A 17512-nucleotide genomic window follows, 5' to 3' on the forward strand; every position below is an offset into this window, starting at 1 on the left:
TAGCCACATCTAAGTGTACATGGCATTGGCATGATGTACATTTACCCTGGGCTGCCATCACCACTGACCATTTCTGCAACTTTCCATCATTCCAAACAGAACAAGGTACCCACAAACCCTGACTGCTAATTTCCCCTCTGTCTCCGTGAACTCGCCTATTCTGGGGACCTTGCATGCGCGAATATCCGGCTACTTCCTTTAGTGTAATGTTCTCAGGGTTCAGCTCGGCCACTGGCGCCTGGTGGATGCTTGGTATCACTTTCCTCTTTGCTCTGAACTCACTTACGGTGTGCTCACTGCTCCCTCCGTTGTCTGGGGGTGAAATGGGGAACACAGGAGCTGCCTGGCCTCCCAAGCAGGCCTCCCTCAGCACTGCCGTCATCCACGTTGCAGCTCTGGTCTGACCTCCAACCTCAGATGTCTGCTGCTCGCCCCCACCCTGCTTTGTCTTGTCCATGGTCCTCTCTCTTGCCTCTCTCCTGCCTGTCAGGCTCCTGCATGTCTCAGGAGGCACCTCCCCTCAGGCGCCCTCTCTGCCCCGACGTGCACACCCCGCACCCGGCAGGGCCCCTGGTAACCCTCTCCTCAGCATTTGTCATCTCTGGAGCTACAGCTGGGCCAGCACCCCAGCTGCTGCCCATGTGTGCCCTTCTCCTCTGTCCCTTGGACAGGAGTTTAAGCTCTAACCCTCTCAGGCTCAGTTTTCCCATCTATAAAATGGACACAGTACCAAGTCATTGTAGTGATGAAATCAAATGCATGGGAAAGCGCCCAGCATTCCCTTACAGGTCACACACGGGAGCTAATGATAAAAGGAGTTAGTGAGCACATGAAATAAGACTGGACAGCGTCAGTGCTGTGAGGATGTGAGGCACATACATGCATGTGTCAGGCCTCCTAGAGTCACCTAAACCTCGAACCCATCTGCACATGCATGTGCACTCGGACTCTTTGATATTCTGTTGGGAAGCAGTTCGGGATGTGCTGATCAGCAGGAAATCTATCTTCCCTAAGGCCTCTGGGACTGGAACAATTGGTGGTGGCAGCTACGGGAGGCAAGGTCCCACAGTCAAAGCAGCCAATCACTTGCTGTCCTTAGATTTTAACCCGACTGGTTGAACTTTGTACTGTATCATCACTATTCAATTTGCTGGCAAGCAGGTCCAGTTTAAAATGCAAAAGTTAATACAGATTGTATTTAAAACCAACCAGAAAAATTAACTTTTGAAGAACATAGAAACAAAAGAAAACAAAGCAAAATCCCTAGGGGGTGAGGCCAGTATGGCCTTGGGTTGGTCTGAGGGCTGGACGTACCTGGCAGACACGTTGGTGGTGAAGGAAACACACTCATTGACAAATGTTAATGGCGTGGTTCCTGTGATGTCTTCCCACTGTGCAGGAGTGGTCCCACCTGAAACAATAGGATTGTTGAAAAAATTAGGCAACACTTCAGACTCTGGATTGTCAAGCGAGTCTGTGGTTCCCTGTGCTTGCCTGCGGAAGCTGAAAGGCAACACAGAGAAGCAGCCGCTGACAGCACCTCCCAGGAATGAGCTTAAAGGTTATTGGAGTCACTGCTTCAAATGTTTAGGGGTTCTATCCTCTACCGGACTTTCTGAGCCTGTTATTGTAATTGGTAGGCCCTAAAGATCAATTTGAATTGTATAGGGTTGATGACTTTAAAAGATCCTTTAACTGACCATGGAGCTGAAGGTTTTGTTAAAATAATGAAAAATCCAGGTAGTCTTTTGCTCCTGAACTTCATACTTTATGCAATTATTTTCTTAAGATAAAATTTTCTCTCAATTTGCAATGGAAGGTTGTAAAAAAATACTTGGAAAACATTAAGAGCTTAATGAACGCTGCAGGCGGTGGACAGGTGGATGAAGGCCCGAGGAAGGCCTAATCAGGCAGACGGTAACTCAGCCACGTGGTCACTCGCTTGACCCCTGGCCAGGGCAGGGCATGCTTGCACGTTATATCTTACCTGTTTCACCTCCACGCACTACGTCTCAAGTGACAAAGGGCTAACTGTATGCACGTGGACTAAAAACTGTGGGAAACTCACCCAGGAATGTGGGACGGGAATGAGGTCATGACTGAAGCATGATCCCCTGGGTTCCTGCTAGTCCACATATTTTGCATTTTGCATTTATTAAGTGTATGGGGTAATCGCAATGGCTTGCCATGGTGCATATAGGAAAAGCATTAATAAGGAGGGAGAATTGGAGAGAGAGCAAAATAAGGGAGAACACAACTGCGAAGGAGAAGTGAGAACCTCCTCACACCCGTGGGCGAGCAGCAACTGACTCCTGAGAACAGGGCGGCACTGCTGAGCACCAGGAGCTCATGGTGCTGAGAAAGAGAAACATTTCCAGCCCAATGATGCGTGTGGATTTTTACCTCCCACTATGTATTATGGGGCCAAGACAACCAGTAGCTGGGAGTGTCTTTCTGGAGGTTGATAGTTGTCTGAACATTATCACAACTTCCAATGGAAAAGACCATGTTCAGTGAGTCTTGAAAAACCTTTTCTCTGTTTTCTCAAGGCTGTTCAACAGGCCAGTGATGACAGAACCGACTCCTAGACAGAGGACAGATCTGACCTGCTGGGTGCAATGGTGCAGGATGATGTACGATGTCTTTGGTGAAGGCTGACAGGTGTGTGGGCTTAGGTTGGAACCCCAGCTCTGCACAAGCCTGTGGTATAATCTCGGGCAAGTCATAGAATCTCAGAGCCTGGTTTCCTTTTCAGTGGAATGGGGCTAAGTGTGGTCACAGGGCCGCGTGACAGAGTGACGACACGTGAGCATTTCTCAGGGCCATGCGGCTTTATCAGCAGGTCGGCTCATCTCCTGCCACCTTCCGTTCCCTACTTAGGATGCTCCTCCTGAATCAACACAGGCCCCTGCAGGCACCTTATGACAAAGTCGCTTAACATTTACAACCATATAGGTTTCTCCTTCCAGAGCTTTCTACTCACATCATCGAGGGCGCCTCACCTGTTATGCTGCACAGAAGTCTCAAGGTTGGAGCATCTCCCCCAAAACCATTCAGCATGACATCGCTGGCGGCTTTGGGGATGGGGATGGTCATGGTGATCGGCTTGTGGAACTTCCTTCGTCTGGGCTCCAAGGTGACGATCGGGCTGAAGGTCGCTTTATTCCCAAGGATCTTCTTAACCAGCTCGCCATGCACAGGCTGCGCCTTTTCCAAGAAAAGCACACAGTCAATAGACCACTGTGCTTCACATCAAATATCTTTGAAAGCGTTACTTTTTGTCCCATTGATCAGCATAGTGGCTTCCAGCATAGGACTGAGGTAGCAGTTACTCAGCCCTCCAGTAAGAGACCTGCTATGTGCTGTGGCAGCCCCTGCTCTCCAGTGCGATGTGACCATGTCTGCATGGGCCCACCCCATTCCCACAGCCAGTCCTCCCTCCCCGCAAGGTGCCCCTGGCCACGCATGCACATAGCATCGCACCTGCAGTCCCACACGGATCCGCTTGGTCAGCGCACCCTCGGGGAACACTGCCTGCACCTGCGGGACCACTGTGCTGCTCAGCACGCCGCCCTCAGGCCCGATCAGGTGGCTGTCCTGCTTGACGCGGGATACCACAGCGAAGTACTGCGGGAAGTCACGCGTGACGATGCGGCAGATGCGCTTACGGTCCAGGTCCTCAGCGCTGTCCAGCACTGTGGATGACAGCACACATGGTCAAGGTCAGTGCCTCCTCAGGGCAGTACTTCCACCAGAGCAGCGTGCCCCTCTCCTCTGGCAGCACTGGGTCCCCCTGCGGGGCCTGTAGGGTCTCAGGGTGGGTAGGGCGGGGCTATAACAAACCACCTGCTCTATCCCTGGTTTATTCCACTTTCACCAGCTGCAGAGGAGATGGGTCCCGCAGGCCTCTCCTTTGCCAGCGTCAAAGTTAGCTCAAGACCCAGTTTCTATGTTGTAAGAAGAAATGTGCTTTTTATTTCCCAGGAAGTGTACGGGAAGGAAATCTGTCCTGCCAGGATGGTGTGCGGGGTCACTCCCGGAGGGACTGTGTCTGAGAAGTCACTGTGAGTATAGAAAGGGGCCATAATGGATGATCGTGAATCCAGGGTTTGAATTCCCCTGAAACCAGGAACTTGCCCAACATGTCCCCCACCATCAGCAGATGGGGTCACAGGCTTTTCACAAACTTAGTGCACACACATGGGGCAGGACAGGAAAACCAGACTAGCTTAAAGGAGAAAACCTAGACTAACAGGGTCACTGGGATTGGGATTTTATTTTCCTAACAACAGGAGACCAGGCAAATGCACTGTACGTCGACTCATCATCACTGGAACACACTGGTACCTGCTGGGCCAGAATCACACACAGACACTTGTGCACCACGTGCACACACACACGCAGACATGCATGCACGCGCACGCGCACACATGCGCACACACGTGTGCACACATGCAGCCCTGGGTCCTCAGGAAGAAGTGCCCCCACGCACCCTCGTCCATGCCATTGAGGATCTCGTTGAGCTCGTCCTCCGTGTGCTCACAGCAGTGCTCCTTCCAGCTGTCCCCGTTCTCGCTGCGTAGCACCACCAGCTCCCTCTCCTTCCCTCGCAGGGCAGCAAAGTGCGGGATCTCCACGATGACGGGCCTGGCAGCAAGCAGAGCAAGCAGTGTGGGCGGCAACCAGCCACACACCACACGCTTCCCGACTGTCTGTTGCAAAGTGACCTGGATTCCTCACTCTCTGGGGACAGAGACACTGGCTAACGGCTGGCTGCACAGTAGCACTCCACCTCAGGGCTCCCATCCCGGGGACACACTGCTACCTGGAGCCCTGGTGTTTCCTTGTGAGTGCACGTGGCATTCTGGAACTTCTCCTCAGAGAAATGTAAAGAAACGGACATGCATATCTATGACGTGCACCAACTGCCTAGGACGTACTCAACGAGGTGCGACGTGACAATGGCTTAGGAGGGGGATGGCTTGGTGCTGTGTGAACTGATGTGTCTAAATGAGATGTCAAGAGAAGCTGACTGCGTGGAAACTACGGAGACATGCATGTGGGGTCTGCCGAGGCTCCCCCATTCGAGGGTGCAGTAGGCATTGCACACGGTGGCCCTCGCTGAGCCCCCCAACGGTGTGTGTGATGCCTATTGGGCTCAGGTCCGAGCATGCACAGCCCTCGCTTCCAGGGCACAGCCACTCTCAAGAGTCGTGGAGGCTCTGGGTCTCCGGTCCAGGTTGCTTTGAGACAGACTCCAAATTTCCCATCACAACACCGCAGCCAGCACAGAGTACGACTAGGCAGATCTCATGCTTTAAACGAAAAGGAAGGTCACAGCACTTTAAGGGGAAAGGTACAAAACATCACTCGAAACAAAAGTCACACACCACAGGGTCAGAAATGGTCCACTAGAGAGAGTTCGTACAGAGTATAAATCATAGAGAGGGACATGTCATGGGCACAATGACAAAAAGAGAAATCATATTGCAGGAAGAGGAGAATGGGGCCAGCAGCCATCGATTGGTTTTAAGTCGCTCCTACCCAAGGAACTTGGTTCCAGGAGGCCCCAGCTGAAGGATGCGGCTGACCAAGCTTTCTCCCTCATTAAGTGGGGGGGGAGCCGCTGGCAGGTGGAGTTTACTGAGCACATCCAAAGCAGCAGTGAAAGAGAGAACACAGGTAAGCTTCAGGTGTGGCGTCCACGCCCCAGCACCGCCCGCTCATCCACCGGGAGGTCTGCTTTGGTTCTGTCCCCTCCATTGGCCACAGGGAGTGAGGCGCTGACGCCCAGCGTGCCCAATGGAGGCACGGGGGTGGCACATGGGGACAGCACATGGGGATGGCCTATCCCTGGTGAGGTCCTGCCAGGGCGCGAGCCGTGGAAGGAAAAATATGCTGCCCAGGCTGCTGGAAATATAATGAAAACTCGGACTCTGCAGAGAGGCTGATGTTTCCATGGATATTCCTGCACAGATGTGGAGACTGTTACAAAGCCCAGGCGGCCTGAGCATGAGGGAGGGAGGGGGGCCTGGACAGGAGGGGAAGGGGTCGCGGACGTGCCCCACTCAGAGCCCCACAGGCTCCTCCTGTGTCTCAGGTCTGCCTGAGGGATGAGGGAGGAGGCTTCTGGAACCAGGAATATGGGCACGCCCCCTCCGGCGTGAACGCAGTTTGGAGCAACCTGTGAACAGCTTCCTCCAAGTTATGAGGCTTTAGACTGATTCCTAGTTCTAGCTCGAGCAGCTCTCCCAGTGTGATGCTAGCAGAACAGAAGCTCCTGGGCAACAGGATGTGGGCCCCACTTTCGAGCACAAAGACTTGCTATGAGGAGACTTAAAAACAATTGATTTGTTTCAAAACATTTTGAAACTTGTCCCCCTCCACAACCTTATCCTTTGGTCGGTTTTCAGCAGAAGCCACGCATTTCTTGGCTTGTTGAAATACCACTCAATACAATAGCAGCCGCTCAAACACACAGAAGAAAGAAGAAATGCTAATTTCTGCTCAAAATTGCTAAAATGAGGCTGGCAGCAGTGAGCCCGGACTTCACCATCTTAAGGAAAACTGTGACCAAACAGGCTGCCAGTGTGAGTGTAAGCCTCAAGGTTAGCAGTTGGGAGCAGAGAAGGCAAATCACACACTGACTACTGGCAACACTTCTTCCCAAGTGCAGAGGGTTCTCAGGACTCGGGACCTCAAGTTCATGTTTGGAATAGAGGAGGAGTTTTTCTTAGGACTCTGCCACTTCAGTCTCAGAGGGAAAAATAATACCTACCATTGGCTGAAAAAATGATTCACACTGGGAGTCTAGCAGCTGTAATCACATCCAAAGAGAAAGAGTAAGAGTAAGCTGACTGCTGAGCTCACGGATGCTCATAAAGGAAGAGGCGTGGGGGAGGAATGCAGCATCAGTGCTACTTAAATGTCACAGGAGCCCAGCCGGTGTGGCTCAGTGGTTGAGCGTCGACCTATAAACCAGGAGGTCACAGTTCGATTCCCAGTCAGGGTACATGTCCCAGTTGTGGGCTTGATCCCCAGTGTGGGGCATGCTGGAGGCAGGCGATCAATGATTCTCTCTCATCATTGATGTTTCCATCTCTCTCTCTCCCTCTCCCTTCCTCTCTGAAATCAATAAAAATAGATTTTAAAAAATGTCACAAGGGCCAATCTTCATTGAAAGCATTGGACATACCTTTGTGCATCCATCCCAGTGGCGCCAGGTGAGACGCTAGCGCAGGGGTGACTAAGTGGGAGGCTTAGCGGAGACCCTTACCCCAGGAACTGGGCGCCAGAGGGTCCGACTTCGATCAGGCGGCTGGCCAGGCCTTCTCCCTCCACCATTGGGGGCATGGTTGCCAGGCGGTGGCGTTTCACCAGGCGGCAGGTGACCCGTGTGGGGGCCGTGCACTTCCTTGGCGGGATGATGATGCGGAGCCCGTGGTGTCTGCAGCCGCGCATGGCGCCCCCGCGGGCGTCCACCATGAAGCTGACCAGGAAGCTGAAAAGGGAAGCAGAGGTTAGACACGTTTGCAAGGCTGGAGGCAGGTGCACAAGTCCTGGCCAGTTAATTTCTGTCCAAAATGCTTGGTTCTCAAATATCTGGTATTTATATGCATGGTGGGGGAAAACTGGTCCTTAAATGTTATCTCACTTTATACCAATGCCTTGATTTCTGTGTTGTTTTAATTTTTGTACTGTTTTTATCTGTAACCTAAGACAATTTCTGCTACCTTTTGTTGACAGTGTGTGGATTATAAATTTAAAATATATCCAATTGACACAGAGAGTGGCATGGAATTAAATGAAGACTCTGAAGGTCCCCCTTTGTCACAGAACTTCCTCCTGCATGTCCTGAAAACCCACAGTGAAGTCAGGGTGGGACGGAGCAGTTGTCAAGTTAATTCCACTGGACTTTTCAAAGTTACATCGTGTCCAGCTTGTTTTAATATAATCTATGACTTAAGAGGCCCCGCCTCTCCCAGAATTCACTGGGGCACAGGCATCAGCTCCATGTGGATGGGCGGGCCCTGCCGAGGAAGGGTGTCTGGGCATTGTGAATGTCCCAAAATTACAGTAAACTGAATGTGGAAAACCACAGCTAGTAATTTAGAAACGTAGAGGCATCCCTATTCCTTTTGCTCTGTTTCTGCCAAGCTCGAGGTTTATGGACAATCTGGTCCACGTGTCTGTGTGCCAAGGAAAGGGCTGGTCTAACTGGAAGGGCTTCTTTCGGAAGGGGTGGGTGCATGCAGTGGGGACTCGCTTGGTCAAGAGGCAGAAATGAGGCAACCTGACCAGCATTTCCATTGCATCTGCAAGGCTCTCATACCAAAACAGAAAGAGGAAAGCAGCCCCCAGTGAATTAGGCTCAGCCAGCACACCATGCCAGACCCCCACACCGGCACCGAGTCCATGACTGCAACCCAAACACTGGGACACAGTCAATCCAAGAAATGGTGGGACAGAAACACAGTGCATCTGCTGTTAGACGAGTGGAGAAAAAGAGCTTAGCACCCTCCTCACAGCAGACACGGAGCTCGTCACGCACGTGGCTAAATAGAAGTCCCGTTGGAGTCAGCACAGAAGGGACGGGCAGCCCAGGGCCTGTCAGCAGGCGTGCAGGGACAGCAAGGCCACAGCCGTGCCCCAAGCATGGCCAGCCCAGACCCAGCGCCAGCCAGCCTGGGAGAACAATCCACAGTGCAGGACCGAATGTGGATGTTTCTGATCTTGATCAAAATGCAAGTGAGAAAAGGTCAGCTGCTTTTCTTACCACTAAGTATAAATTTAAGTATAAATTCTCAAAAAATGTTTTCTGTTTTTAAAAATGTACTGTTGCTCAAAAGAATGGAAGAGCTAGTTAACACTGATGAATCTCAAGGTTTCCTTTCTATTCTGTGCTTTTTATTGTTCTACATTTATGTTGACATTTATGAACCCCGAGAAAAGCTAAAGTTCCAACCAGCACTGCTGCACACTCACTACACTGTTTCTGACGTTCCCTAGTTTACTCATCTTTTGATTACTGTCACCACTGAGGGAGACGGGGCTCAGACCCCCAAGGAACCCCTGCGGCCCACGAGCCTGCCCCTGCAGGATTCCGCACTGTCTGCACCTGTCGGAGGCCCTCGGGCAATGTCCGCTCAGGCACATACTGTGTTTGGACCTGTCCATCGGGATGGCTCCAGCCTCCACTCATGTGCATCTTGGACCATACGGAGCGTCCCCTACTGGGGACTCTCTACCCAAGGGATGAAGGGCCACATTCCTGACTGGAACCAGGTCTCAGTATATCCGATAGCTGTCTCTGTGTCATCGGCTACTCCTGTGAAACCCTCTTGTTCTCCTTTGCTCCAGTTTCCAGCTCCATGTTCCTCTCCTGCCACGTGTCACCCTCCCACTGAGGGCCAGCCACCCGCTGGCAACTGAGGACACAGACAGCAGAGCTGTGACGACTGCGCCTGATGTCCCCAGAGGTTTCGCTGACTTCCCTGGTAACGGGGAAGGAGCCACCAAGGGCCATGGTGGCAGCGGCCTGGGTGCCCAGTCCCGGCACAGTGTGTAGAGGTGACAGGTAACTGCTGAACAAGTGAATGAGTGGGGCAGTGCGAAGAGCAAGTTGTGAGACGTTGTCCGCAGTTATGTCTAACAACCAGAGAAGATGGCAAAGGTAGTTGTTTAACTCTTTGGTCTCTGGACAACCAATCCAGTCAGAACTCCTTCAAGCAACTACACGCAGGCATTTCAGCTTGTAGGAGAGCAAAAACCCATCTCGAGTAATGTGATGACAGGATGAATAGCTAATAACAAAGCCTAGTGTAGACTTGTAAACAAAAAGCAGTCTTTAAAGTGAGAGGGACTAAGTGAGACAGTAGTTCAAGTTCTATTAGGTAGTGATGGAAAGTGTTTCAGATAAAAGTCAGCATGCTAATCACTTAGTCCCAACAGTTCATGACAGAACATTGGGTAAGCATTTTCCTTAAAAATGTCACATTATCAAAAGGTGTCCCTACTTGGATTGGGAGTCGAATGAGTGGATGCTGTGCTGTGTAAAACACTTTCAACCACAGAGCGGGTTGGAAGAGAGTGTACTTTTTGTGCCGCAGGAAGAGGGAAAGGATGTAGGTATGGCCGTGCGGTGATGGTACTAGACTTGATAAAGTAAGTATACATTCCTCCTATCTTCAGGAGGTGAAACCTGGGCGAGATAGTGCCGCGAAGGACTGGCGGTGCTTGGTGCGCAGTGCAAGCACAGCTGAATATGTGCAGGGCTGGTGTGCGAGAGTCCCATCTGTGAACCAGGGGCTCGCAGCTGCCCGACAGGGGAGTGCGGACTGAGTCGCGTGGGCAGAGACATGGAGGCCTGAATGCTGGTGCCACCACCTCCCTTACCCTACGCCCACATGTTATATAGTCAGAGTGTCTTTAAATTTACAGTACAGTACAACACCAAGAAACAAATGGAGGAACTGACATTTTCTGAATACCCACAGTGAACCCGGAACTTGGCTGAAACAGTTAGTATGACAATGCCGTTTCTACTAGTTTATGAACGCCACTGTTTAAATAAAATGTAAAACAATGTCACAGAGCAGGCACCCCTGCCTCTGTGTCGCTCTCAGAGCCACCACTGATCTGTCCTGGCCGGGACGTACTGCTGGGACCCCAGGCAAGTCACTCCTGTCTTTAGGTTTCAGTTTCCTCACCCATAAAATGAGACTTTCACCAAACAAGCCACAGTGGGTCTCCTGTGTTACTTGTGTGTGCTGGTTACTGGTAACCAGGTAGGATACCCCTGAAAGGCCCTATTTCAGGTGCTCCGGAAGAATTCCTACTTGGAAGATAAACTGCTGTCACTCTGGGAAATAGGCATCATGCTTGCACCGTGGTTAACCCAGTAAACGAGCGGTTTTGCAGAAAATGTGCGCATATTGCACTGAGCATCGACTTTAAGACTCTACAGACAAAAGAAATCACGTGACACTCGGCTTAAATTGCATATCTTACTTTAGATGAAATTCAGCAATCATGCAAATTAGAAATTCTTACTGAGATTTTTTCTAAATTGTGAGATAGTGTTATCACAATTTAAAAGGGAGGAAAGCAAAAGCAACCCACCATTATTATGCAGATGACTTGCCTACAAATAGGCGACTTGATTAGCTAAACAGATACATGCTTCGGACAGAAAACAGGGCTCTGCCTGCTGATGAACACACCTCCACCCCAAAGTCACCAAGGCTTCGGTTCCCTTTCAATGCACCCAGGACCACGAGGGCGGGGTGGGGAGGAAGGTGCAGCATTCAGTTAGTCATTGGGTGAAAATAGGAAGAAAAAGTCATCAGGGTGCTTCAGTGAGCCAGGCACACCCAGCAGGAGGCCTGTCAATTCGACCTGATTCTGGTGAGAACAGATGTGGCAACTTGGCGAGCTCTCTCCCCTGCTCTCCCTCCAAGCCCTCCTGTACCCCAACTCTCATACACTGAACATGATGGAAAGTGTCTCTGAAGTGGCTCAGATTTATCAAAATCACCAATCATTAATCACTCGCAATGTTCATGCGTAGAAACATCACATTTAGTGTTTCCGAAAAACTAAAGGGATGGCTATACAATTTTCAAAATGGGATCTATGAAACTGTCTGATTTGTGGACCGTCTGCAGTGTGACGACGATGACTGTGTAACAAAAATGCCCTGATCGGCAGTCTAAGAACCTTCAGAAATAAATGTGTTGGACTAACACAGGATGAGGGATGTTTGGGAACACTGACTCGACTCATTGACAGCACAATTCCAAGCTCTCAGAAGCTGCATTTAAAGCAGCATCCTAGTGAAATGTACCATTAACCAACTTTCAGCCTTTGGTTCACCTAGGAAACAGTTTTTAAAAACCTCTGCTGCGTGGCACTTAAAATCATAATCTTTCCTATGACTTTAAAACAGGTCAACCAATTTGTATAATTGCTAGGAATAATTTTTCAGCTTCATGTAGCACTTTTTCTCACAAAAGGAGCTAAGATGTGGAGAGCCTCAGCCAAGGAGCCTTTCCCAGGAGATCTGCATTAATTTTGACCCAATCCCAGCTGATCTCCAATGAAATAACAAATGCCCACGTTCTCTCCATTGCAGAAAAAGGGGCCCTCAGCCAGGGCACGGCCTGGAGACACGGCTGCCCCTGCGTCCCTGGGAGGTGTGCGCACTGAAGCACCCTGGGGGACGGGGAGACGGGCAGGAGGGGCGATTCACAGTCACCTGCTGTTGTCACGGTCGAGACATGGAGAGGTGCGGCTGCAACAGAACAGACACTTTAGCACAGAGAAGGAGTGGCGAACATCAAGAAGGAATCAGAGGCGACTTTCAACTGTAATACACTGTCATACACCACCAGAGTCTCCATCCAGAAGAGATGGAAACAGTCATGAGGCATCACTCTGCCCACATGCCGAGGGGCCGGGGTGGGCACCCCTGCAGCCCCGCTCCCTGCTTAGCACTGGCCATGGGGGCCCTGCGCAAGGCCAAGTGTCCAGGAGACCACACACCATCAAAGGCATTCAAATGAGAGGGACAAAGTCTGGGATTGGTGGACACGTTTCATCTCCGAAGCTTTTCGTCCCATTTCAATGCTTCCTAAGTCATGGCAATGCCCTTGGGGCCACTGCGGAAGAAATGTGAACAGAAAAGGCACAATTTGAAGACTGGCTTCAATGATAAGCCAGAGAAGGTACGTGAATTACCTACTGGCAGGGAATGGAAACTATGCAAGTCTAAGCACTCGTTCAAGGGTGACAGCTTGCTGGGGGCCCTGCTCGGGGCTGCCAGCCTGCTGGGGGGGGGGGGGGGGGCGGGGCTGCTCAGGATGCCCCCTGCTCAGGGCTGCTGCTTGGGGCGCCCCCTGCTTGGGGCTTACCCTGCTCGCTGCTGGGGCTGGGGCTGCCCCACACCCCAGGCATTTTCTCTGCCTCTGGCTCACTGGTGTCTGATGTACAAAAGGACACGTTTATGGGACCAAAAAGCCATCTTACAAAACAGTTGTGTGACTACTTAAAAATCATTTTCTTCATCCAAAAGAATTGACCTTCATGTACCTTAAAAAAGCTAGGGTATTTAAAATATGTGAACCACCAAATTAACTGCTCTTCACACTTAAATATTAATGTTGTCAAAGGAGAAGCAGTCTCGGCTCCTGGGATTTAACTATCCACTCTCCTGAGCTGATGTCTTCACATGCTTTTTAATGGGCTTTATTTCTAGGCAGTTTTAGATTCATGGCAAAATGGTCTTCAACATGTTTTTATGAAAAAAACCAATTTATTAATGGACTTCTAGTTGCTATAATATCTTGCAGGATAACATGATGAATTGACACTTAACTGTTGGCATGTAGCTATTATTGAAATCTAACAATAAAGGCCTTCAGAATCATATTAAAATGGATCACAAAGCTGGCCGTTACTAAGCAGGAGGCTCACTCACTGAGCACTTCTGAAATGAGAAGAGCCGTGAATTCAGGTTCGCGCCCAAGATTCTGCCAGGTGACATCCCTGGGATGCTAGCAATACCTGCTGGCCAGATCCTGACTCAGTAACCAACTCTTTAAGGAGCAACAACAGAAATCTTACTGCAGCCTTGCCTTTACCAGCGACTGGCTATGTGTTGGGCAGTCAGATGGTTTTAGCCACCAACACCTCCTCTTGGGTGGCCGTGGACACGAGCCACTAGAGACAGGCAGAGGCGGAAGGAGATGCCAACATGGCCTATGGGTGCAGCTGTGTCTTCCATTACCCTAGAGCAGTGGTCGGCAAACCGCGGCTCGCAAGCCACATGCGGCTCTTTGGCCCCTTGAGTGTGGCTCTTCCACAAAATACCACGGCCTGGGCGAGTCTATTTTGAAGAAGTGGCGTTAGAAGAAGTTTAAGTTTAAAAAATTTGGCTCTCAAAAGAAATTTCAATCGTTGTACTGTTGATATTTGGCTCTGTTGACTAATGAGTTTGCCGACCACTGACCTAGAGCCCTTTGTGGACTCCACAGGAACCACACAAACTGCAAGCCGCAGTGCACAGAAAAGCTCCCTTTATTACTTCCTCTGTCAAAAACATTTCTTTTATAACTTTTTGGGCAGAATGGAAGTGGCTTAACAATTCACCCAAGAATCTCAGTTCCTTGAAAAGTAGATGTGAAAACAACAACTCAGGAACCCGGTGTGAAATGAATGAAACTGTACGCAATCACCCTGGCCAGTGTGGCTCTGTGGACAGAGTATCGGCCCCCAGACTGAAGGGTCCTGGGTTCAGTTCTGGTCAAGGGCATGTACCTGGGTTGCAGGCTTGATCCCCGGCCCTGGTGTGTGCAGGAGGCAGCCAATCAATGTGTTTCTCTCATATCTGTGTTTCTCTGTCTCTCCTGCTCCCTTCCACTCTCTCTAAAAATCAATGGATATCAATGAAAAAATATACTTGGGTAAGGATTAACAGCGACAAAAAAAGAAACCCACCAAAAAAACACACAAAACTGTAAGAAACCAACGTTACATGATACGATATCATGAATGCTATTGGTGTACATTAATATGGTGATAGCTTTTAAACACCAGGAGCAGCAGCAATGAGCGTTCAGTGGAAACCCTGTGGGTCCAAGTCCTGTGCTGTGTGTTTGTTCAAATGCCACAGCACAGGCCTTACTAGATGCCTGGTCACCTGGCAACAGAAACAGTGAGCTCCACATCACACCAGGAACAGGACCGCTTGGGGCGGTCCTTCATTTGGAATACATTTTGCTTAACTGGTTTGGGATTTGTGAGTGATCTGGAAGGTGTATGGGAATTGTGTAAATACTAATGAGGATCTATTGAGTCCTATTCTTTCTAGACAAAATGCTAATTATATAAGAACTATGTACCCCCTAAAGTTCCCCTGTGGGATCCATAACAACATGCATCTTCCAGGTAAGTGAAGGGAAACTCTGACAGTCTACCTAACGTGCCCCACGTCATGTGAGGCAGGGGTGCCTCCAAAGAGAACATCACATTCTTCCTTCCACAGACTGTCTTCCAACTTCAAATAACACATGGGTGCGTTTCTTCAAGGCAGGGCAATCCTACTTAACTATTTTCCTTAGTGCCTGGCACAAGGTGTGGTACTTCGCAGAATTCAGCAATGTGTCAGGAATTTGTACAGGTTAATTATCTAGGTCTCCATAATAATGAGCTTTGTTAGGTCAAGATGGTCCTTTCTCACAGTTTGTGTAAAACACATGTCTGGATACAGACACTTGTAGAAATCACTCCACAGAGATGCCGCTGCGACTGGGTGGGGCCTGGATATCAGCATGTGAAGGCTCACGGGTGATTCTAATGCCCAGCCAGAGTTTAGAATATATGGTCAGTGATCACCTTTCAAGTTCACAGAAGAACTGGTTTATTAGAGACCAAGATTAAAGACCCTTATCTTACTAAGTGATAAATCTTTAACCACTGAGGCTCTAGTTTTTTACTCTTTTGTAAATTCGGCCATTACTAGTAAATTACATTGTGCCTGGCCGGCGTAGCTCAGTGGCTGAGCGACGACCTATGAACCAGGAGGTCATGATTTGATTCCTGGTCAGGGCACATGCCCGGTTTTCAGGCTTGATCCCCAGTAGGAGGCGTGCAGGAGACAGTTGGTCAATGGTTCTCTTTCATCATTGATGTCTCTCACTCTCTCTCTCTCCCCCTCTCCCTTCCTCTCTGAAATCAATAAAAATATATTTTAAAAAAGTAGTACATTACATTGTGCTTAAAATAACCCTTCGCTCCCTGGGCTGGGTATGGCCTGGGCTGCGCTGGTTCTGGGATTCAACCTACCACCTTCACATTCCAGGGCCAACCTCCTTTCTTCTTCTCATCATTGTTCAGAAAGTTGGTAGCAAAATGCAATGTTACGCTTTTTGAATAATTAATAGGTCAGATGTTAATGATCTCATTTTATACTTAGAATATGTAAGTAAACTGGGATGAGGTTTAATTTGTTTTTTATTCCCTTGCATATCTTGCATTAGGAACCTGCTTATGCTTTTTTAACAAGGAAAAGAGTAATTTGATTATTTTCTATTTCTACGTACCTAGTTTTATAGTCTATGACTCTTTAGGAGAAGCTTCGACTATGAGATGCAAACTTTGTAACTACAATGCCTCAGAATGCCTTCCTGGCAAGAGACTATTTTAGAATAATGGCAACAAGAAAGACCCACCATTCAAATTGTGCTGGGCATTATGGATAAGGAATTTGGAATCCTTTAAGCCAAAATATTTTATTTAGTTAGATAACATATGGGTAGGGCTTTTAAAAGTGGTTAAATGAGCAAATATTTTAAGAGTTTACATATAATTATGAAATTACTAGATGAATAAAAGTAACAGAATGAGAGGGAAAATCCAACTGTGAAGTGTTACCATTTACAACTCCTTATAGAATTTATGGTCCACGTAACTGAATTCTTATGCCTTCAGGACATCTTTCTGTATGTTTACTATTATAACTCAAAGCCCTACGTTTTTAGTGAGCTGATATGAAGGGCGGCATTTCTCAGTGGCTGCTGGCCCCAGGCAGGTGACTGAGCTGATGGGTGCCCTCTAGTCTCCCTACTGCCACCTGCACAGGACTCCTCCTTCTGTGTGCCTCCAGCTCCCAGGCACATCGCTTTCAGTGCACTCATACGTGAGGAGAGGTATCTGTTACCTTGTCAGTTCACCTTAGTAAATAAAACTGTCCAGAAAGCAAATACTCCTGCCCTTCCTTTCAAGATTTCTTAAAGCCAGGATGCCCTGGCAGCTGCTGGTTAGTGAGCAAGCTGTTTGATGCAATGCTACCAGTTATTTTGAAATGTCAGCTTTTCTATGTGGAATTCAAACCTTTTTTGCTGGTTTGTCCACGCAGACGGGGTCCATGGTGGACAAAGCTGTGTTATTTACAAGTTTAAATGAAGGTCACGTCCCTTGTAAGCTGGCCGCCAGCTACAGCCACTGGACAAAGCTGCTGCTGTCCACTCGTCCCTTCCCCTGATCTGGACAGACAACACCGCAACTCACCCTGAGTGGATGGGGCTGGAAGAAAGGGCCACATTGTCCAGGTGCTCGGGGCCCCAGCTGAGGCGGTACGAGTTCCTCTCCGCCTCCTTGGCGAGCGCTGACACCTGGACACAAAGGACATGGCTCAGGGACATGGCTCTCTCCCTTCACTCCGATGACAATGTACCCGCCTCTGAAAGGGGCACCTCAGACAGTGGCATTGCCTGGAAAAGCCCCTTTAAAAATGTGAGGCCGAGGCGCTCAGTTGTGTTGGTAACACATTCCCGCTTAGATTGTGTTATTGATGTTAGATCACTGTCATTGTCTTTGAAGAGGGTGGGTGTCTGTTTATCCAGCCAGCCCTAACTATAACATCCTACCCAATGCCAATATTTCCTAATAAACTACATCTTTTCTCTATATAACCATCTAACACGGAGAGACGTAGGTAGCCGCGCCTTTCATC

General features: G+C 49.3%; 1 protein-coding gene across 43 annotated transcripts in view; it reads right to left on the reverse strand.

The window, feature by feature from the left end:
* The window catches only part of ANK2 (ankyrin 2), a 376998-nt gene that overhangs the window by 47445 nt on the left and 312041 nt on the right, over window positions 1-17512 (reverse strand). For 16 of the 43 annotated variants that reach the window (XM_080676468.1, XM_080676471.1, XM_080676464.1 and 13 more), the window contains 6 exons: window positions 17068-17171; window positions 7277-7501; window positions 4493-4647; window positions 3484-3695; window positions 3003-3207; window positions 1315-1411 (listed from right to left, as the gene is read on the reverse strand). In XM_080676468.1, the coding sequence (XP_080532594.1) occupies window positions 1315-1411; window positions 3003-3207; window positions 3484-3695; window positions 4493-4647; window positions 7277-7501; window positions 17068-17171 (998 nt within the window). Of the gene's footprint in view, window positions 1-1314; window positions 1412-3002; window positions 3208-3483; window positions 3696-4492; window positions 4648-5544; window positions 5644-7276; window positions 7502-12256; window positions 12293-17067; window positions 17172-17512 lie in introns of all 43 variants that reach the window. The other 27 variants (XM_080676485.1, XM_080676447.1, XM_080676455.1 and 24 more) reach the window with 3 other exon arrangements.

The sequence above is a fragment of the Plecotus auritus genome (assembly GCF_963455305.1).
Source record: "Plecotus auritus genome assembly, chromosome: 6".
Classification (NCBI taxonomy): Eukaryota; Metazoa; Chordata; class Mammalia; order Chiroptera; family Vespertilionidae; genus Plecotus; species Plecotus auritus.